Source organism: Larus michahellis, chromosome 9 (assembly GCF_964199755.1).
Source record: "Larus michahellis chromosome 9, bLarMic1.1, whole genome shotgun sequence".
Classification (NCBI taxonomy): Eukaryota; Metazoa; Chordata; class Aves; order Charadriiformes; family Laridae; genus Larus; species Larus michahellis.
Genome location: NC_133904.1, coordinates 33,221,687 through 33,244,962, shown reverse-complemented (window position 1 = coordinate 33,244,962; position 23,276 = coordinate 33,221,687). Strand labels below are relative to the sequence as shown.

Below are 23,276 nucleotides of genomic sequence, written 5' to 3'. Positions count from 1 at the left end.
TAGAAACCTTGATAATATTTTAAATAAGCTTAGTTATGTAGCAAATGCTACAGATCTTGAGCAGAATCTGTAAAATACTTGTGCTTTGTAGTTGAACACTGAACTTGACTCACATAGCCATTAAGGAGGTTCATCTACTTGCACAATAATGAGCACTGTTGGGTTGGAGTTCGCAAATTAAGGATGCCATGCAGTTCCTACAGTCCGTAACACAAAGCAGCATTATAAAGTCACTCTTTAGCCTGTAGGCCGAGGATAAATTCAGACTGATGGTCTTACTGTCATACTGACAGAAGCTTACTGTTTGCTGAAGGTCAGGTAGGTCAGCTCCGACTAGTACAGAAGTGTGAAAAAACTGTTTTCTTGCTTTTGTCATTGTCTATGCCACTAGGCTAAAAGATCACACAGTAAGAGGTAATACATACCATTTGAAGGAACAAAAGTAATAGTAATTCCAACCAAGGGATGAAAAGAGAACAGGTCTTGGAAGAATCTATAAACCAGTTTCCAAACTGCAATGTTTCACAATTGTTATCATTAGGAGGAATCTCAATTTTAAAACAAAGGTATGTGTTACTCTCAAATCTGCGATGAGCAAGAGGTCACTAGAGATTTAAAGATCAGATGCTTTTCCCTTGGAAAGCCTCAAGGTTGAGAAAACTCGAGAATGACCTCATTGCAGAAATACAAGGCTGACAGCTGCAGCAGTATGAAAGCTTTCTGACTTAAAGTCAGTGCTGGAGGTGGCTAAGAAATGGCAGAAAGATTCCTTGGCAATACTACAAGACATATGTCAGGGCACACTTCTGAAATGACTAAGTAGCTATTTTAACATACTTTGGTTGGTTCCACTAGTGATGTTGTCACCCATGTCATATTTTAGTACATCAAACACTATGTTATATAAAATAGATTTCTAATTCAGTAACAGGCCTTCAAGTCAACTTACTGTGCAAGGATTCGTGTTTATATGAAATCTGTCCTGTCCTGACAGATATCATTCTAACATAGGTCTGTCAATCTCTAATACTCAGACTATACAGAAAAGTTTTCTCTCATCTTATGTAGCACAGCAAAGTCAGTGTACAAGTAAAGTATTTATGTGATTACACTGTATATTGTGGTGGGATTGTGAAGTTATAAAGTAAATAATTTTAAGCAATTATTTTCCTCTGAGAAGACAGGAGGGCCAAAGGGGAAGACTTTAAGAAAGCTCAGTATTTATGAAATATTTCCTCAGGTCTCAATGACTCAGTCAGAATTGGCTTCTTAAGTATTTCATAAAAGCTGTCTCAAGGAAACTCATCTATCAGAAGTTTACTCACTTTACACAGCTAAACACTGAAAGCTTTCCAAACTGTAGCAATTATTTTAAATAGTTGCACTAGGCTGCTTTATCAACAACCTCTTCAGGATGCAAAGGATTCCGTGAAATGATCAAAGCATAGTGTCAGTGTCTTTACTACCTAATGATTTTTGTTTCTATTTTTAACAAACCTTTTGTACCTTCTTCCTAAAATAGCAATAGGACTCTTCATAAACACAGTATTAAATCTCAGGAATGGCATAAGTACTTTTTCTTACTGTACTCGGATGCCTGTTTTTATGCAAAAGAGGCTCAATAGTAAACCAAAAGACACCCTGTAGGGTACACAACTCTTTCTTCCCTGGGGAGAGAGAAGCAAGTTAAAATAATATACAGCACAGGTGAAGGAGTTTCATTAAAAGCATTTACCCCCTAATGCCCTGCCAGGTAAAACTGCCTAAGTGTCAAGGAGAAATGACTATTTAGACCGTAGAAAATAGAAAACTGCTAAAATTAGATTAAATTCAGGAAACAAAAGTAAGAGATACACAGTAAAAGAGGATGAAAAATGCAATTTATAGAAAATGCGATGACACACAATGTTTCCCTTCAGTCTTTACTAATTTCCTATAACGTTCTGTTCAGCCTTTTTCATTTGTGGTTTTATGACCTAACATGGAGAAAAAGGGAAAACTGTGCGGCTGAAGAGCTCTGTGACACAGGGCTTAGAGGCAGATGGTTCAAGTGCAAACTCTAGATTTCAGCATTCAATAGGCCCATGGAAACTGCCAGTTGTTTTGGCCCATTCAAAAAAAAAAGTAGACTATGCAATTATGAAGTAATGCAAATAACATCTTGCATTGAGGGACATTCACCTGTGCCTCAATAGGTAAAGGCTAGTTTCTGCTGTAGATCATAAAAGTTTATGGTGGTGTTGTGGTTCAAATCTATTAACAGAAAAATAAATGAGCTATTTTTCATCCTTTCTTGCCATTTCTGCTGGTTTTAATCAGTTCAGGACTACAGTATGTTCTGTGAAAAGTATGTTATACATTTCTTGACATCTGTATCAAGCAATTCCACTTATGTAATTACATTTTTATGAAAAACAATGGGTAGGATAATGGATTAGGACAGTGCTATGAAGAAAAAGAGGGAGGACTTAAAATAACAGACACAAAATAAACCAAACCCCCTCCCAGAGAATACATTTATTTGAATTTTTGTGGGGAACATCTTAAAATCTGGTCAGAGAGAATACATTGTGATTTAGAAATTGTTGCAGCTTTTCACAAGCAGTGATCAGTTGTTCTTCTGGTTTCTGTTGATGAATTTAAAGCACTACCAGAATGAAACAGAAGTCTGTTTTTACTTTTTTTATTTTTTTCCAAAGAGAGAGGAAACAAAAGTTAAAAGAAAGTATTGAAGTGGAGAAAGAATAAGCACTTAGATTCTAAGAATGAATAAAAGTGAAGCAAAATATAGTATGTCTCAAAAATATCCTCACTGTCATAAGTCTGTTTAATACAATGATTACAATACAATACAATCCCATTTCTCCTATTCTATTTGGACTAGAATAAAAACAAAGCAGAAGAGGTAGAAAAAGAAACCAAAAAAAGAACAACTAGGCTTAACAGGGAATATCAAATTTGAATACAAGATGATGCCCCGTTAATAGCAGATATTTGCATTCCAACAAATCAATGTGCAGAAGTGGTAAAAATATATGGAAGTTGGTTTGTCACCATTTTGATTTTTGTAAGATAAATGCAGTCAGTGATAATATGGATAGTTAAAATGCTAGAGGTGTGAGAAACTGAACTACCAGCAATGCCTGAAAATGTAGTGCCGTATGTGCTATCTGGATGCTTTTTTAACACAGACTGTATACAAGTAGCATTTCTTTGCACTTCTCTGAGTCGTTAGAATTCACTGGATACCAGATCATCTGCTAAGCTGTGTATAAAAGGAAAACATCTATAGATACATTCCACAGGAGCTTTGGCAATAAATTGGTAAAAATGAGTCCTTAATAGTAGGTTATTTTGTGGGATGGAAACTTGCTGTATCATGACCTTGCTGCCAGTAGATACACTGTTCATGCCTGGATGGAGTTTCTGACAAAATCAGCATGTAATCATGAGCATTTTATCAAAAGTTCAGAGAGAGAAGATAGAGTCACTATGAGTTTGACAGGGTCACTTTGAAAATGCATTCAGCGTGCACTCTTGCATACCTGCTGTAGCAATGCAGTTCAATCAAAGGCATTTCGAAAAATGGCTCCGTCACTAGATGCTTCATCTGTGGTAATATCTTTGGATCCCATTTCCTTGGGAAGTTAACAAGGCATGTTCTAAGGATAGATGCCTTTGGCTAAGGTATATCGAATATTGTATATACAATTTTTCGTGAAAATTAATAAGTCACTTCAAAATTAACATGTATGAATTTCTTCACTATTGAGGGCCACTATTAATATAGAATATGCTGAAAAACAATGTGAGAGAGAAAGGATGTAAGGCTGAATTTAGTAAAAACCTTTTCTACGTATTTTGGTCATTTTTGGTAACTTGTCTTCTTCAGCTTATCAGAATGAATGGATGATTAAAAGCTAAAATGAAATTCAGTTCTAATCCTGTCAAATTGCCAGTCTGCCTCCTCATGAACTAAGTGAAGAAAGTAGCTTGCCAAAAGCATCCAGCCTGGGATCCACCTTTTCTGGCGTCCCCTGTTAAGGCACTCAGCAATGAGCGGAGTTGTAGCCTAGTGAGTAGTGTTTACTGTTGAAGGCTCTTCCTAAATTAATTGATAATTATATTATTCGTCCTGGAAATGGACACTGCTACATTGGTAGCTAAACTGTGATAGTGAGCCAAAAGTTACAGGTGCCTCAGAACAACCTCTTTCTTCTTCCACTTAATTCACGGTTAACATGAAGGAATCCAAGATTAATCATAAAAACCCAGAGAAAATCAGAACTGCAGCTACTTACATTCTGGGTTTGTATGGTCTCTGCTCAGGGCCTCAAGCCTCTGCAGTGAAGGAATCGCCAAGACCCACCAGCCCAGCATCAGATTTTCAGAGAAAGTGCACCTTTTCCATGCAAACAAGTTCTGCATGCAAAGTAAACCTGATGTTGGACACATCAGATTTATTGTGTTTGCACAGAATGTTTGCATGTCACATACACCACAAATCTAACTGGGACATACAGACACCCAAACAGCACTATGCCAGAACTGTGATGACAGCTACAAATTTGTATGCAGAAAATGTTTTAGAGTTGTGCCATACTGACAGAACTAGAGACCAATACATATTTTAAGAGCTTTTTCTCACAGAGTCAGAGAAAACAATGTTGAAACTTCTCATCCAGCAAATGCGAAGTAACTGGGTGTAGGCCCAAAGTGTAGTTACTCTTGAGAGTGATTTACTGATGTGCTTTATCACATTATTACTCTGTGATCCTAACAGGCACGGGTATGGCAAAGTAAGAAAATCTTATTTCTATATAACTTGATTTGGCTAAATAATAACTTTCTTGACAGCAACGTCTGATTATTTAGTTATTTCAGTAGTACTATAATATAAATAAACCCTGAGGCAGGAAGTCATCCTTCAATTTCAGGATGTGCCAGTAAAAGCAAGCGATACGCACTAGTGGCTTCCTTGCACACCACTTACCCAGTATATGAAAAATCATCTGCATATCTGTCATTGGATATGTGATAATAGCTACAAATCTAACATTAAAATTTCATTCTCCCTCTTCTCCAAGATGACATGGCTCTGGATAAAAACTAGTCAGAGTTGTGGAAAAGTCTTTTTATCGTTTCATTTATGCTTATGCACTAACAAGCTAGCACCACTTTCAATAGCTCTACTCTCACATCATTGTAATATCGTTTACGACCAGCATGTTAAACTTCTCCAATACTGGAGGAAACATTGCAAATATAATACTGGAACCACAGAAACACGTAGGTTGGAAAGAACCTCTGGAGGTCATCTAGAGTGAAAATTGAAATGCCACTGGAAAAGCAGCACAACACTTTGTAAGTAAAGATTTTATTCTTGATCTTTATTTATGTAGGAAATCCAAGACAAGTCTTGTTGTTCTTCCCAGCAGAATGGGAAAAGCAATAAGTATTTTTGTATGCCACCGGAAAGGCTGTCTTAACTACAACCTGGAAAGGGCAAGCTATGTGAAGTGCTTTGTGGAGAAGCCAAAGTAGTGGATGTCCAGCAATATCGCTATTGAAGCCAATGTCTCTAGGAGTCATATAGGTCACTCCTTGCTCTTAGCTACTCTATTGTACCCGTAAGAAAGAATCTTAGAAAGAATCTAATTCTTAGATTAGAAACCATATTTTCCTGGAGAAAGACTTTGAGAGCAGTGAAACTTTAATAAAATGTCATACCCAGTAGTGTTATTTATGAAAGGATTCTGTTAGTGAACATCATATGGATGCCGATGAATGCTGGAATTGCGTGCTTCAAGAAAATGCATGATAAATATGTTTATATTTCTACTACTTCCCTGTATGTGGTCAAAATAATTTAAAAAGTGCTTTCATTTCTGCAGCAGAAATTGCATAAGTATTTACGTCTAGTGACTGGTCATGTTCTTCACGTTAATGATTCTGGGTGACCACTTCTATAGCAAAAGTAATTTTTTAAGTGCCTCTATACTGGGCAGACACTGTGTTTTTTATTCTTATTATTGAGTTTAATTAGTTTAGGTTAAAGGTCATAAAATGCCAAATTTAAAGTAAATATAATGTGTAATTGCTTTTAGAGTGGATTCTTTATAAGGATTGCACATTGCAGTTTCTACCCACAGTCTTATTTACAAATTATTAATTCAATACTAGTATTGCAGCGTATACCGTTCCCATTGCTTAAACATAATAAAGAATGCATCCCTGCTAATTGATTATCGTAGTGCTTTCATAGAGATTACTCCCTAATGGCTATCTCAGGATATTTCCTGCTTGTTAATTAGCAAATTTCTTTCCTACATTGTCACTTAAAGTAAAAACAATCTGAACTTCACCTTTGTACTATAACACCTATAAGCATTCTCCTAAAAGTTTCAGAGAAATTGCACACCCTGACTTAACGGTTTTTACTATTTGTTTTTCAAAATCAGGTCGGCTACATTTTCTTCAAGTTTTTTCAAGAAGTTAACTGAGTTACCAAAATCTAGTTTGCAAAGTACAGTGTTTTTATAAGAATGCTTTCCTGCTGTATGGAAAAAAGAGCCAGACTGGATCAAGTCTAACTAAGCTAGTTTACATTTGATTCACAGCTACCATCAGAAAATAAAAATGACTGCATTTGATATTGCACTAATTTTCTTCTAAGTGAGAAAAATTCTCAGGACAAAATGGAGGTGGCTTAGCTCTGAGCATAGGGGCAAAGCAATAAGGTACAAAATGGTTGAATTTGTGTCAAATACCAGAACTTTTTACAGATTAAAGGATTATTTCCCAAAAGTTCAACTCTGACATATAACGTCTGAATCACTCATTAATGAGCACCTACTCTAAATAAGGGAGTGTTCAGGTTAGTCATTGTGTTACATCCTCTGATGTTTGTGTGTGATAAAATTCAATGACACTTTCACCTTGTTTATACTTGCAGATTTAGGAAGGTATCATGAAAGTTATTGCAGAGCTGTTAGCAGCACCATTCATCCTATCAAGACCTAGTTTATAATGAAATAAGGACTACAGCAATAAATCGATGTTTTAGGACATATTCATCATTTCATAACTATATATTTCTCATTACTTTGGTTTCATACATCTCTGACTCTCATATAAAAACAGACAAAAGTGGACTCAGCCTCTGCATCCAGCAGTGATTAAGATCCCAAAACTGAATTTGATGTGAATTTTTCCAGATTTCACAGCTTCACGTTTGAGACAAATGAGAAGTGGCCTAACAACTGATAAAGTCCATCAAAATAAAAGACATATGTCTGTGCATGCTGTGCAACAAAGAACGTTTGAGAGAGCTGATTTTAGCCCTCTTTCTCAGGCAGGCTGTTGCTTTCCTCCTACCAGCTCATTAAGAAAGGTGATCTTGCATTACAAAAATACCAGCAGGTGACAGAGGGTATTAATATGTAAGCTCTGATGAATCTTACTGCTAGGTTGAATTAAGTTCCATTCTCAGACTTTGCACTGAAGTACTGAAGATGCATGCAGACGTTTCCTTTTGTCGACTGCTGTGGGTGTGAGAATCTATGAAGCCACCAGCTGTTCTCACCATTCTTCCACCGACTCTTTTGTGTGTGATAACTTCCAGGAGAAGCATTGCAGAAGCAGCTGGTAACTCCTTAGATTATCACGGGAAGACCTGCCAGAACTTCTCTTTCAACAGACTCCTTAATGCTCAGGTTTTGTGCAACCACCCATGTGCCTGGCTCTGGTGATTTCTTCCAACAGAAGTTTGAATATCTCCACATACATAATTATGAAGATTGTCAATAGTTGTGACGGAAATTAAAAAAGCCTGTTTGAAGGAAGCCAAAAAGTCTGTTTGAAGTTATGCAGTGAAGAACCCTTACTTTTCCTTAAAGTTTAAAGGAAATGGAGCTATAGTTCTACCTAGCCATTTTTCAGATCTATTTATCTATGGGTTTCCTAGTATTTCACATATAAATCTGGTAACTTGCTATGTGCCATAAAAGTATATAGAAGTTCTGCGTTTTACAATGTGGCCCTTTTGATCAGTCATGTAATTGTAATCACTCACAAGGTTCATGTAGAAGGGAGAAATCCACTTAAAAAACAGAAGGGAAAGAACATATCCATGTGCCGATATAATGATTAAAGTTTTTTCCTTATATGTCAATAAATTGCAATCTGTAAGCTGTAAAATGGAAGTGTAAGCGTACTTTTTTCCTGAACTGAATTATTCTGAAAGGTTTCACAGGAATAATTTTTTTATGAAAGTTTACAAAAAAAGATCATATTTTAAAAGATACTTAGGTGGTCATACTATAAAAAAAACAAATGCAAGTATTTGGCATTCAGCAAATATCTCATTTCTTTGGTAATTTTGTTCAGAACAGTCTGTGTCTTCCTGTAAGCACACTGACTTTCTGATTTGATTTTTTTCCCCTCTCTCACATTTATCTTTGACATTTAATTTCCAGATGGGTGCTTAGTATGACTGATGCTTTTTTATTTTTTGTGTAATCCAATCCTGAATTCATTTTCAAGGCAGTGAAAGGTGATGGCTGCCAGTTAGGTACCAGTATTTTTGTATATCTATAAGTGAAATCCTAATTTGATTGATTAATTATTAAATACAAATTAACATACCAAGAATCACACAATCTCCATACATCTCTGGCTGGGTCTCATCATTTCTCTCCTATCTGATGTATTTTGATCTGTTCTTCGTTGACATCACTGTCACCATAGTTACCACCAAGACAAGTTAGAAAAACGTCTCAGTACAAACAAAGGAGAAAATATCACTAGTGTAAGGTCTAAGACAGCAAAAGATTGTCTAATAGTTAGAAATTGTAGGCAATATTCAGATTTTTTGCATTGTGAGTTACAGACCTGTCTTATTTAAAGTTGATGGACAGGAAATTTGCATAAGTGTTTGCAATTTCAGTATGAGAGTAGCCATTACCACGGGCTAGTAATTATTTTTATTTGGCTTGTAAAAGCCTGAAGCTGAATACTTGAGATGAACAAAACCAAAAGAAGGTTTTCCAAAGGACTTTTAACAAGCGAGGGCCTTTTTTTTGTTTGTTTTTTAAACAACAGTCACTTGAATGATTGAAGCTGAGGAAAACAATTTGGCAATTGAATAGGCAGAATGAAGTTCAGAGGAAGTGCTGTTTGCTGAAGTTCATTTCAATAAGTTGATTAACATTGTAGAAAACAATTATTTAATTTGCAATGGGCCAAACTAGTCTCAGCATATAAATAGTTTTGCATGGCTTATGAGAGCATTACATACATGGCACGAGAGAGACAGTAAGACAGCATATATGTACATAAATCCTTTAGATCCACTACATTTTCTTCTCTATTTCCCAAAATTAATACTGCACTATAATATTGTAATTTGGAAGACTCACTGATTCTGTGTGCATGTATATATATTAGTTAGTAGATAGTGCATGTAAGATAGTAAATAATGGAATGGCTGTACTTTTTTGGATAATGCTATGGAGCATTGATGTCAAATTATCAAAGTCAGTTCACTTTCATAGATAATTCAGTAGTCCCTCTCCAGTCTAGATGAATGAAAAATTAACTATGACATTTTATAGCTCTTAAAGTATCTGACCTGAACTTTTTTATTTTTATATCCCTGCTGTATATTTTATATTGATTGGTCCCACTTAACCCTGTATTTTGATGGGGAAGTACTTCTTTTGAAACTGCTATGAATGTGTTCATATATATTGAATTCAGCAGTCAAAATGCAAAAAGGAAAACAATTTTTAAAACAATAAGGTCTTTTTTTAGAAATGGATGATTGTACTAGGTAAGATTCTGGACTCTTGGTATCAGATGAAGTCTATTCATACTCCAAGTGGATGTGGACATAGAATGGATAAATGTGTACGTTCGAGTTCAGACACTGAAAGGTGAAAATAGGCATAAAAGTGAATAATGGTGTAGATTCCATAAATCTGGCACTTGGAGCTTTAAAGAAACATCTCTGGTTGCTTTATTTTTGTCCTTCTATCTTCCTTTTATAATGCAAGATCCATCTGTAGAACTAACAGTGCTCGATCATATGCTTAGTGCAGTTTAGATATTTTCATTTATAGATCCCAGTTATAACCATTATTAAGTTTTTCGGAGTACCTATCAACCAGTTAATCAGTAAAACTTGTTTTCTAGCTCATATTCAATTTAAAAGACAAGAAACAAGAGGTCACACATGAATCTTAATATTACAAGTAGGTTTTTTTTCTCCACTGAAATTTGGCAATAGAATTTGAGAGCAAACAAGTTTTCTAGTTGAACTAAGATGACCAATGTCATCTCTAATTAAAAATTTTAAGTTTAGCATTTCTAATGTGTGTGGCTAGGTAACCTTCAAGTGCTCCAGATATATCAAGAATATTGTCTCAGTGAATTATATATGGATGTTAATTAGATTTTGCTGCTATACATGTTATGTCTAATGCTTTTTGGCCATAACCAAACAATTGTTGGAGAAAGAAGAGAAAAAAGATCTTAAAGTAGAAGCTTTCCAGCACATGAAAAATATGCCTTTGGTGGTCATGTATACTTTTAGGAAATCCTCTAGGATTATATTAAAATCGTTAAAAAGTCTGATTGTCCTCTAAATGTTAAACTTTAAACAAAGTTTAAACACAAAAGCCTGTAATAAATCTATCTGTAACTCTATATTTTTTATGTAATGATATTAGCTTCTTTAAAAAGGACAATGCTGGTGTAGCTTTCACTCGTTGATATTACAAAAACTTGTACTCTTAGTTACCACTAATTTGTTCGGTTATAACAAGATATTATTATGTTGTTATTCCAATACAGAAAATCTAAAATATTTTTAATAGTTTATGTAATTGTAATTTCTGACATCATATCTCTTGTTTATTATGCCACTAGTTAGACTGGTATAAAGCAATATTATACCTTTTTTCAGTCAACTTCTTTTGGACATCCAAGGATTAAGAAACAAAGTTCAAAGTATAACATTTGTTTTTAAGTAGTCTATTTTTTGTTTTATTTAACGATTGTATGTAATACAAGGACAATCAAAGCTTCATTGTGCTTGGAGGTGTATGTACATAGCAAACCAACAATACTGCATTAAATAACCAGCAGTCATCTGTATTGCTTCACCTTGTCAAATACCTTCTTTGGAAACAGATCTGACAATAAAAGGGTGTAATAATAATAGCTTCCACACTGATTTGTTCTTTGTCATACACTTACAATGTGAAAAATGTTTTGTTGACTTCCTTTTAAAATGCATAACTCAATATTAATAGCTCTACAAGTTAGAGCTCGTATGTCAGGTTTCAGCATTGCATGATTATTTTTATGACTGAGTCACAAACCCTATAGTGACTGAAGCTAAAAATGCTGATAATTGTCTAAATCTACTGTCATTACAGGGCTTCAGAGATCAGTGAGGTTTTTCAAGACTGCAAAACTGTCACCGTCTCTGACCTACAGTCATGGTGAGAGTGCAGGAGTCAGTAACTCACTGCATTACAAGGCTTAGAAATGGCAATGCATACAGTACTTCCAAGGCAGGGAAAAATATAGACACATTTAGTTAAAATATTATTATTCTTCTACTTCGTAAACTCTGTGATAGTTTTACAAATTGTTACTGGGCAAAAAGAATTCAGCAACAGCCCATTTGCTGTTAACACAATTACAACTCAAATGGCTGACTAGAATTTTGTTGTGTGACAGGAATCTGATATCCTGCCACAGCATATTATGCATGGGAATTTCTAACCACAACCCATTAGAAAAAGCCACAGTACTACTCTTTTGAGTTCCTAGCTGCAATTAGGCAGCAGTGGGACACTGATGTGAAGCTTTTATGAATAGAAACCAGCATGCCCCTGGGCAAAAAGAAGCATGTGAAGTGAAGGGATGACTCAGGAGCAGCAGGGGACAAACTCACATTTTGAGCAACACTGTATATTGGATGAGAAATGGTTTTTAATGTGAACAGGCATTTACATTCACCTGGGTATTACAGGAGACTAACTCCCTGACAGTATCAGCACTACCATTCATGACTTGAGCAAGTAGGAAGGATGGCTCTTAAACAGCAAGGTGTAAATTTGTCTGTTTATGGAAGTTTTTCCACAAGTTAACCTCATAAATACAGCTAGTAACGCAACTGAATCTTATTAAATAGTAAAGCCATTTGGGCTCTCTTCAGGTTGATTCAAAAACTGAGGAAGAAGTAAGGAAAACCTGCTTTAGAAAGGTAACAGGTGATTCAGTTTGCAAAGTCTGCCCACTAAGTTTCCTGTTTTGTTACCTAAGGGCTTTGATTTGCGGTAATTTCTTTCACTGAAGATTGAGAGAGATTGGGTTGTACAGCCACGATTGGGCAGATAAGAATAAACTATCAAGAGCTGTCAACGTATGAATGTACTTAACTAAGATAAATCAATGAAGGACCTTAGTAAATGTCAAAAGATGCAGAGCTTGAAACAACTAAATTATCAGGTTACAGAGACAAGGGCTTTGCAAGCAGGGTGAGGAAATAAAATCAGGAGTGAGAGAGGAGGCTGTATATTCATACACTCTCAATTTCCACTGTAATTTAAGAGTTCCTAACTCTGTTTGGGAGGTTTTTTTGTTAAATAAATGCCATTCTGTGCAGTCCCAAACATCAACTGGTTGCAGAGTTGACAAAAGGGTACAGCCTCTGAAATGATGTTTCATCAAAAAATTACACAGAACAATATTTACCAGGGATTAAATGTCAAAGTACAGAGACACAGGGGAACCACCTCACCATCTTTGTGAGCATACTGGTTGAAGTATGCATAGTGTATACACGCTGGAATCAAGCTTACCTGGAGGATAATAGACAGATATGAAGCTGAACTGATGCTCATACAGCATGTTAAAAACACCTATTGCAAGAGAAGTACTAATACATCAAAAGGTGTTGTTGCTGATGCGTAATATCCCCTGTTTAGATGAGTAGTTCTGATTAAGTCAGAACAGCTAAGTAAGCAAATCACAGTAACATGTCTTATCTCTCCATTATCTGCATACATGCTACACTTATTTATCATCTAACCCTAGTAGAAACATACAGCAGCATTCAGGACAACGTACATATACTGGTAGTCTTTAACTGCTGATTGAAGTTAGGCTTGAAAGACTCTTGATTTTAAATCTTAAATGTTAATGAGTTTTAAATCAGAACTATTTTGATCACTACAGGTATTTTTAAAACTGAAACACTTCAGAGGTCAAAATTTCCAATCAAGATCCAAACATAATTAATTATGTACTGAAAAAGAAGTGAACAGGAAAACTCCATACTACCCCAGAGAAGCAGAAGTTATATAAAACGTAAGACAAGAGACACAAGAAGCCTGTTCTCCTGTTTTGAAATCTTAGATTTATATTGGCTCTAAACTAATGATGATCTAAGGCTTCTCCTCTGTCAAAAATGGCCAGTGAAGTTACAAAAAGGAGGCATATCCCAAGTCCCAGGTTCCTGAAGATGTACTAAGCGTTTTGAAAGAAAGTTCAAATGGTTAGCCCTATCATAAGCATTCAATATGCAGGAAGCATTTATTATGAAAATATTTTCTAAATCCATCATTCTCAAAAATGCTTTTTTTCCGTCAACATAGCAAAAATTGAAACTATGTAAAAAGCCTCATTATCCATAAACGCAGATCTGAAAGCCTTGTCAGGCTGCCTATTGAATTAGCAAATACAAAAGTTGAGCACTCTGATTGATGCTGCCCTGCCAAAGCAGCAGCCAAGAGGATTTAGGTAGCTTTATTAAAGCTGGGTTGTACGGCAAGAGTAAGTATTAATTCTTAATATGGTCGAACACAAGGTTGGAGCATGTCTGCTGAGACTGCTTTTTCCTTCTGTTCCTTCTGTTAGATTACCAGATTCAAGCTTACTGTCAAAATGCAGAACAGAGGTTTAGATGCAAAGTACTAACTATATATTCTGCAAAAAAAAGCTTTCTGTTTTAACCATATGACAGGTTTAAGAAAAGGACCCAAAACCACCCCCAAACTAAAAGAAATAGAACGCGTGAAGCAAAATATGAAAGAAAATGTCTTAGATGCTATCTTCAACTTTGGAGGGGGTGGACACTTGATTGTTCAAGAAAGGAGAGTGCAAAGAATGGTGGCCATTCTAATTACTAACAAAACAAGGAAAGGAGCACATGTAGCTGCACTATCTTGTTTATGCCAGAGCTTCAGAGAACTGCACCTACTACAACCGCTCCATCAGTATGGTGGGGTTAAACACTGCACCTAAGGCAGCCTCTGCAGTCAGAAAAGTCCCCATTCCCCCAAACTACCATTTACAGGAAAAAAACGCCTAGGACTGGTTACAGGTTTTTTCCTCAGATGGCAAGACTGTGTTTCTCTTACATTCAGAAGGTTTGAAGTGGTACTTCTATTATTATATAGGCTTCATTTGTCTACAGCACATTCTGATTCAAGGGGAGTTAACTTATTTCTACAGGAAAAAAGTCACCATAGTTAACTTGCTTATTGTTAACTGTTACAGATAGTGCAAAAATTGAATAGGATAGAAACAGAGTTTTCAAATTTTGGAAACATTTCTCTTGTCATGTCTTCAACATGAATTAAATAGGAAATGCTTTCAACTAGAGGACTCATACTTTTTCATCAAATGCTAGTTTTATTGCCTATATATTTTTGTGCATCAGCAAAGTGGTAGAAAACAAGAGTGACTTTCAAGTACAAGCTTACTGCTCATCAACACCAAGGCTGTGAACTATTAAAGTGTCTGGAAAGATATATCTCTATGAAATGTATCTGATTGTGTAGACTGTCATGTTCCTACCCAGCTATCCAGAGGTTTTGATGCTGTGTTTGTCCCCCGTGTACACTTGATGCCAAGTGCACAGTGTTGGAGTGCCACAGACGGGATTCTGAGTAGGGCTATAGTCCATTGTGGAGAAAGGTTAATTTTACTATTTGTAAGCCATATTTAAATGTTCAGAATAAGCCTTCAACTAGTTCAGTGTTTTTCAGCAAAATTTGAGAGTCTTGGTTTTATAGGGTTTCCCCCTCCCTTCCTCCTCTTTTTTTGAGGCTGATAGTTTGAACAAAACAGCCTGTACACGCCTCAGACCTGTTTTTCTGCCAGGGATTTTGTGATCATTTTCCCATTATGCACAAGCATGACTTACTTTGCAAAGTGTTCTATTTGTTTGCACTTTATTTTGCAGTGTTCTTTTTAAAAAGTGTGGGTATAGGTTGCTGTTTGTCTTGGCCTGCTGGCTGCAAACTGGGTCACCTAGTGAGAAGGGTAGAGCGCCGTAATTCTTTCATATCTCCTATTAATTTAAGAGGGCTACTAGTCCAACTCTCAAGTTGCTTCAGCATAAGATAAGAAAGGGAGAAAGGATTGAGAATGAGAGACAACCAGCAGGGAGCTGACATGCAGACAGATGTGGAGGCCTGAGAGGCAGCAGACAGAAACATCTTAGGGACTTGGAGCAGAACGAATAGAGCTTGTAACAATGTCAGAGTTGCTAGGCTGAGAGCAAGGCTGAAAGAAAGACCCTTTCAATGTCCTGTAAAGACACAGTGACAAGGAGGGTGACCTGTTTATTAATCTTTTGGTTTTATGTCTCATCCTGATTTTGAACTATTGAAAAAGTTAATAGGTCCAGGTGTGTTCTAACTAAACTTGGCTTTTGCATTTCAAAGCCCTTTTGACTATAGTTGTCATTATAAATAGAAAATCTACACAGACCCAGGCTCTCAAAGCCTGACTGAATTGGAGTCTTGCATCATCTCAAGCCTAAAACATTGAAATAAGCACTGCGTTGTTGAGATATTATAGTAGCATGCTGGCAGCACTCCTGGGACTAATGAAACAGTAATTTCTTACCACTTTTAGCGTTTTAAATAGGTTTCCCTACTCAAGTTTGCATCTTGAAAAACAGGAAAAAAATCTCGTATGTGCTGAGGAAACTTTGCTAGAGATTTTGGGAGGTTGTTTTAAACTATTTGAATGCCTATCTCAGTTTCTGGGAGTTGCATGCCCTTTTGGGTAAGTTTAAATCTAAATGACTATTGAATGTCCCCAACATACAGGGACAATCATGATCTAGAATAGCTTTATACAAATTTTAGAAAGATCACCCCATTTTTGTGAAATAAAATGAGTTTCACTCAGAACCATAAATCACCAGTTAGAATCCATGTCTTACTATATGGTATGGCAGTTTCTTCAAATAACTCCGACAAGAAGAAGGATGCCTGTGTGAAGAAGTGCTTGGTGTCCAAGTTCATATGAACTAACCGAAACTGAGAGCATCTGGTTAAGCCTTAAGGCATACCAATAATCTATGAGTTGATCTTTGAAGAGGAGCATATTGTAAAATCAGGAAACATGTACATAACATAACTCAAGCCCAGCTCATACAGTTCATAGCTAATTTTTGCCTGAGAAGCAAAGATACAAATTTGATGAGCTTTAACATACAAGATAATAAGAGCAATCCCATGATAGGGAACACTACACAAAAAGAAACAGAGAGAAACATGAAAAGCTAATTGCTTTAAATTTTCAGCAGCTGTAATGAAATACAGTAAGAAACATCCCCAAGCCATTAGATTCACTTGCATAGAAATCAAGAACTGGTTAAGCAAGCAAAACTGAGATTGAACACTCCCTAGCTCAATGGCTCCAATTTCAACACAATTTTTACAAGAAAATGCATGCTGTTTACCCAGCATGCACAAATTAAAATTAAGCTAAAAATGTTTTTCTTTGTTCTTTTCTGCTTTACTTTCCGATGAGCAATTTTTCTTGCACAAACACTGAACAGATCAAATAACAAGCTCATTGAAAATATGAGGCAAGAACAAGTAGTTGATTTCTTATCTTTGCACTGCAAATTAGGCATACAAATCAAGCACAGTGCTGTCCTTCTTAAAACGCATCTTTAAATGTCTCTAAGATCATCTTTATCGCCAAAAAAAGGGGGTTACTCTACCAGCTGAAAGATATTACAGTTAGTTTTCCACTTCTATATAATCCTGATTTTAGGTTTTAAATGGAAGCATATCACTCAAGCCGTGAAATACTCACCTGAGGAGTAATACGTGGTTTCACTCACAGCTGAAATGGAGTCAGTGCTGGTAGAATTACAAGATTCTTATACCTGTAAAAGCAATGTTAAAGTTAAGGATGCAATGGTTCTCAGATAGAGAGAACAACAATCAAACGTCCCCAAACATTTTGTTGCCAGCTTAATCAAAGCAGAAGAATTAACCAAATCATATAGACGGAAAGATTTCAGTGTTCTATTATTCCATGGTAACTTAGGTTGCTATATACAGTATTACTGCTGTCATATCTGTCTGACATAAGGGCTAACACCCATGAAAGTTAGTCTGTCATGATGATATGATGTGATCCAAATTTCAGCTTATTTCAGCCATTCAATATCATAAAAGTCTGATACTTTCCAATCTGGAGTTTTAACCGTAATAATCAAGCAATATTTGTTTCTTGCTCATCTGACATGACTGTGTAGCAAGTTTCCAGAAAAATTTGTAAGAGGATCTGTAACTCTCCCCAGCACTAGCTACCAGCAACTGCTACTAAAACCAAATTTGCACTTATGGCTAATTTTTACTCCAGATAATATGTAGCAAGTAAGAATCTCAAAGGTATTTTGTAATAGACGGCATTTGTAAAAATCAGGTATACTGGATATCAGGTATAGTTTAGCTCTCTCTAGTTGACTGATAACTCCAAGAGAGTATGTTTTAGTGACCTGCCTTTGTTAAGTATCCGTCAATTTTACCATTTTACTCAGAGAAGTCTTAACTAACACACTAAAAGTCATGCTACAAAGTCCATTGCAGTCTGATTAAAGTCACCTTCCTGTAGGAACTCAGTTTGGTGAAAATTTCTGTTAATATTTTGGAGTAATTTCCTGTTTTTCATTTGGCAGTTGAAATAGTAGAGATTTATTAAATAAAAAGCTTGTAGGTGTTAATTCTCATACTCCACATTATTACTGCAGTTGACTAACATGTTGAACAAAAAAATTATGCCCCTTTCTTTTCCAAAAACCACATAATTACTCATTTTCCACTTGAATATCAGGTGTCGATCAAATGTGGGCCTCATAATTACTGTTGTGCAATAATTTCCATTAATTAAAATTATATGCATAACAACATATTGTTTCTAAATTCCTTCTCAGAAAAACAGGATTCCACTTTTTAATTCTGCCGTTTATTTTAAAGGTTAAACTTTGACTTAAAGCAAAAATTACACTGCACCAAATATAAAGCTCTGTTTGTTATGACTTACACTGAAAAAGAATCTTGCTAATTTTATTCTGGCACTTCTCATTCCGTACATGATTTTTGATAAGTTGAATATATTTAGTGCAAAAGTACTTCAAATGTTCTTAGCTTGACAGAACGATAAATAAAACAGTAAGTAGAAAAAACATTTAATGCTGCTAGCAACTGCTTCCATTGTAAGGAAAAAAAAAAGTGATTTAAAGTTTGTTTTCCCAATATCTAAAAAAAATTGTTTGCTTATTTACATGAAAGTGGCATAAAACTGTTACATTTCATAATATTTACACAATGTATACTATATATCGACAAGAACATTTTAACCTTTAATAACCAGAAAAGTTCAATTATTACGTGATTAACTTGAAATGCTGAGGTTTGGGGTTGGTTGCAGTTTTATGTTTTTGTTTTTCTTTTTTTAACAGCTCTGGTGTCTACATTAACAAAGAGCTAATTTTTAGGTTGGGCTGTCTCAATATAGCTTTTGAGCTGCTGAAGTACTGCATATTATATCTGAACTTCCACTACGTCGCTGTAGGTATTTCACCCAAGTAGGGTGGATCCAAGGGACCATCCAAGTCATTCTGTTCTCCACAGCAGAGCTATTGTCCTGGTCCTGAGTGGGACTTGCAAGTGCAGGTTGTTGCCTCTTCTGTGCAATGACACAACCTGGCATCAGTATTTTGACAAAGCCAGCTGCTTTATAGAGACTAAAGATATCTTTTTAAATGGCACACAGGCAATGAACTGATGGTGTGTTTGATCTACAGCTCTCCACCTGTTCAGCATAAGGTGAACTTTGCAGTGTATAGACTTTAGTCTTACTAAACCATCATTTGGGAAAATCATAAGGAATTCTAAGCAGTAGGCCCAAGACCTAGTCTTACTGCAAAAATGTCCTCTAGCTAGTGCATGTCTGACATTGAGAAGCTTTCAGCAAAAACTGAACATGCTCAAAATGGGAAAAAGGTGTTTGTCCATTAAGATGTGAAATAAGTGTAATAATTTCTTCTGTGTTCCTTGAACTTAGTGGACAGGTTGACTTAATTTATGCTAATTATATGCTTAGCAAGCCTGGCCGTGTCAGCAGCTCCATAGTTACAGGGGAATATTGTGTGTATCCAGCTGTGCAATGAGACTTCCAAGTAAAGCAGAAACCTAAATCTTTTTATTTGACTGACTTGCAATAACGTGCCTTTCGAAAGAGGAATGCCACAAGCCTTTAATTGTCACACATTAGGAAAGTCATTTTATCAAAGAATCAATAGGTTAATCACTTCGGTAGTTTACATAATTTCTACAGGTTTCACATACGTGAACAAGCTTTTGCCTTAACATGAGTTAAGGCCTGGTGTTCCCTAAGTTAAATGGTTCACAAAAAACTCCTGACAAAACCTAGAGCTCCTTTTTATGGTCCTAACATATAACTAGGTATCAAAAAGAAGTGAAAACAAGTCATGGAAATACTATTGTGGATTTTCAGTTAAGAGCCTTACTACACATGATCTGTGTAAAACAGGTTTGTATCGGAGTGGGCAAAGTGGGCTAGGAGGTTGGTTATGTATGGATTGCAGTCAAAGCACAGCACGTAGACTTAATAGTTTCATTAAAAATGAGAAAAAAAATTCTGAAATTTTAAATACATTTATTCTGTTTTCTAATCTTCTCTCAGCTCTGATTTCACAGGGCACAGCGTGGCTCATAGCTTTCTTTCATCCAGCCTCAGACAATTTGTTTCCTTTTAAATAGTAAGCTAGAAGACTAACAAAAGACAGCCTGCAAAACGGCATGCTTAAACAGTAACCATTTAAAAAAACCTATATATTTTAACAACCTTTCCTAAATGGTTCTCAGGATCAGTGAAGCGCTCGATTGCCAGTCCCGAGGGTGATGTTTCCCAGTTATGAACAGGTAGAGGCTAGATGGATGGGCTGGGGGCGGTCTGGTTGTGTTTTTACAGCCCCAGTGCTGCTGCAGGGACGTGCTTCAGCCCTGTTCTGGGAGAGGATGGCTGACAGGAGGGAAGGGGAGCTCATTCTCCACGGCCCCTTCAGTCACTGGCTTCTTTCTTTTCCTGAGGCTGCCAGAAAAAGTGCCAATTAGTAGCAATTGTGATGGTGATTTCTGAAGTGCAGTTTAAAGGATTTCTAACTGGGTTGGAGCTGTTGTCAGTTGACTGACTGGAATAATAATAATAAAAAAAGCTCGCTGCTTCAACAGAAGCTTGTTAGACTTTCCTGTGTGATCTGCTATGGATAGCGTGAACTGCAACAGCTTTTGCATTCAAAAGAGGGATTTTCCTAAAAGCATCAGTGAGCACTTGGCTGTTTTATCTGCTCTAAAAAAAAAAAATCTTAATTTTAAATTCTGTTAAAAACAAAAAGAAATGAGGATCTAGAAATAGGAGGGGAGAAAAAAAAAATAAAGAAACGTGCAGGGCCTACACAACTGTTTCAGTACACCAGGATCCCTTAAGTGTAGTCTTATCAAGTGGAAGTAATATCATGCATTTTTTCATGTACAGAGTTACTGAGATAGAACCTTAAGCACTAAATGGGTTAAAACACAAGGGGCCTGATAAAATATCGACACAAAGACTCAGTTTATCATAACCTTCACAAACTGACATATACTGATAAGCCATCCGAAGAAATAAACATTTATTACTTGCATATAAGGGAATGCTTGAATTATATATGAATAGTACAAACCCATCTTTTTAAGAATGAATCTTTGCTCAAATCATTTTCTTTATGGGACCATATGTATTTAGCTTCCTAATTATATTTTTTCCTGACTAGTTTGATCTTATAGCACTGCAAGACCTATTCTCAGAATGAACAAGCTCACATGAGCAGTCACTTAGCAAAACAAAGAACATTCTTAAATTTCAGAGCCATATTAGTTGTATCAAGTATTATACCTCCTTTCAGAGCTCCTAAGAGGCTTTTTTTTTTTTTAACTTAAATAAAAACAATCCCACAGAGGTGGGCCTAAGCAAGTGTCAGGAGCAGAGGCAGGCCTAGCTGTGTAGAAAATGGCGGCAGCCCCTGGGCTGTGCCTCTGTCCTCCTTCCCACTCCTTATAGAGGGCTTCTGGCTATCCCCTAAGCAGTGACCAGCTTTACCTCATTCCAGAGGGTTCTTCCTGAGCTGGTAACTTCTTGGAGAAAGGAAACATGACTGGAGGAGCACCAGCAAAACAGATCCCACATCAGACACCACAGTGTGGCCTTGCTGCACCCCCAAGGAAGAGGGGAGCTTAGCCAAGAATACCTAGCATTCCTCAGCTAGACCCCAGTTGTTCTGTCAATGCTGGTAACATGCAATGGGTTTAAATTACCATCTTTTGAGCAGGTGGTGTGAACTAATGAGTGTTTGCACCTGTGAGGTACATTGCACACACCTGGGGACAGGGCAGCGAGCTGCTATCCTGCGTGGGCCAAACCTACAAAAGTCAGCCTGTGAGTGAAAATAGGGGGTTTGGATGTGTTTATACATGTGTTGGGTCACTTTTTTTGTTACTTGGAAGTGTTTAAGCTGATGCTTTCACAAAAGTAATGCAGTTTGTAATGTTTGAGGTGTTTTTAGAGGTGTTTTTAAAGCAGCAAGTCACAAGGCTCTACTGTGTGAGATGTTACAGAATCATTATGTGTGGTGATTTAAGGATATTTATCCAAAAAGATTTGGGGACCACTGCTAAGGGATAGTTAATGAAAGTTTCCAGAAAGTATTTTTGTGACTTAGAGTAGCTGTTGCCTAGCACGACTTCTACTTAGAGAGTAAAACCGAAATTTTTTGCTCTGTGTATCTGTTTCACAATAGGCCTTAAGCAGATGTAAATCATAGAGAGTTTTACAGACACTTATGTTACACCAATCCTGTTTCCATAAATATGAGTTGAAACTCCTAATAGTGTAATGCAGTTTTTGTACATACAGAATTATTTTCTGGTTATATAAGGGACAAGTGCCTGAGAGACTGAGAGTGTTCTGAAATATGCAGTAGCTGTCCTTTGGAGAGAAAAAAGGAAAAAACTCATTACTACTATGAAGAAACAGAGACACCATGGGTATAAAATGAGGAAAAAAAGACCTCTGAAAAGAACTGCTGACCAAAAATACAGGGCGTCCCCCTACATCCTTTTCTAGTGCCTATTATGGAAGAAAAATCAAGATCACTTGCTTTACTTTTTAATCTGAAAAAATGGGCTTAATTTTTAAAAATAAAATTTTGTCCCTTGAAAAATGTGTTGGGGCTAAGGTATACTTGGTAGAGTGAATTTTCAAACTGTAAGAAATAGTACAGGATTCCACTGGACTAGCTTACAGACCCTCCACTCCTGGAAGAAGTGGTGTCAGTGCAATTAATAGACCAACTAGTAGTTCACTGAAGTTTTACTGTTTGTATTCATAGTTATTCTTAGTTAACTATACTTTTGTTGACTGCAAAAGTGGATCCAGAATAAGACCAAAAAAGTCTATGATTATTTTCCAAGTATATACATTTTTCAAATACAGTTTTGTGCACAAATATGCACATGTATATATGTGTGTGTGTGTATATATGTAATTGGAGTGGATACGCTTATTTTTCATAAAACAATAACAACTGAAAAAATATTTTTTCTGTAAAATTATTCATGCAAGGATCTAATGTGTTTCTTTCTGGCTAAACCCTATCTGAATATATACATATTTTAATGTAAATGTCTTATGTGAACATTCCTATATATACACCAAGAAAGATCCCTGTGATCTTAAAGTACGTCACGTACTTTAGGCACAAGCAGTTTGCCAAATTCAGAGTTATGATCACAGAACACTTCTGGGTAAACAAATTCAGCCTCTGTTTCTGGCAATCATATCACATAATGTCTTTTATGTCAGGCTCTGTCTTAAAAATGATTCTT

At 36.2% G+C, this 23,276-nt stretch overlaps 1 protein-coding gene across 4 annotated transcripts in view; it reads left to right on the top strand.

Annotated features, from left to right (window-relative positions):
- Positions 1-23,276, top strand: part of PCDH11X (protocadherin 11 X-linked) — a 520,173-nt gene that overhangs the window by 442,205 nt on the left and 54,692 nt on the right. Inside the window, exon 7 of one of the 4 annotated variants that reach the window (XM_074602027.1) lies at positions 7,625-8,134. The exons of the other annotated variants lie outside the window; for them this stretch is intronic. Within the exon in view, the coding sequence (XP_074458128.1) occupies positions 7,625-7,659 (35 nt within the window). The 3' untranslated portion in view covers positions 7,660-8,134. Of the gene's footprint in view, positions 1-7,624; positions 8,135-23,276 lie in introns of those variants that run through there. 4 annotated transcript variants of the gene reach the window in all.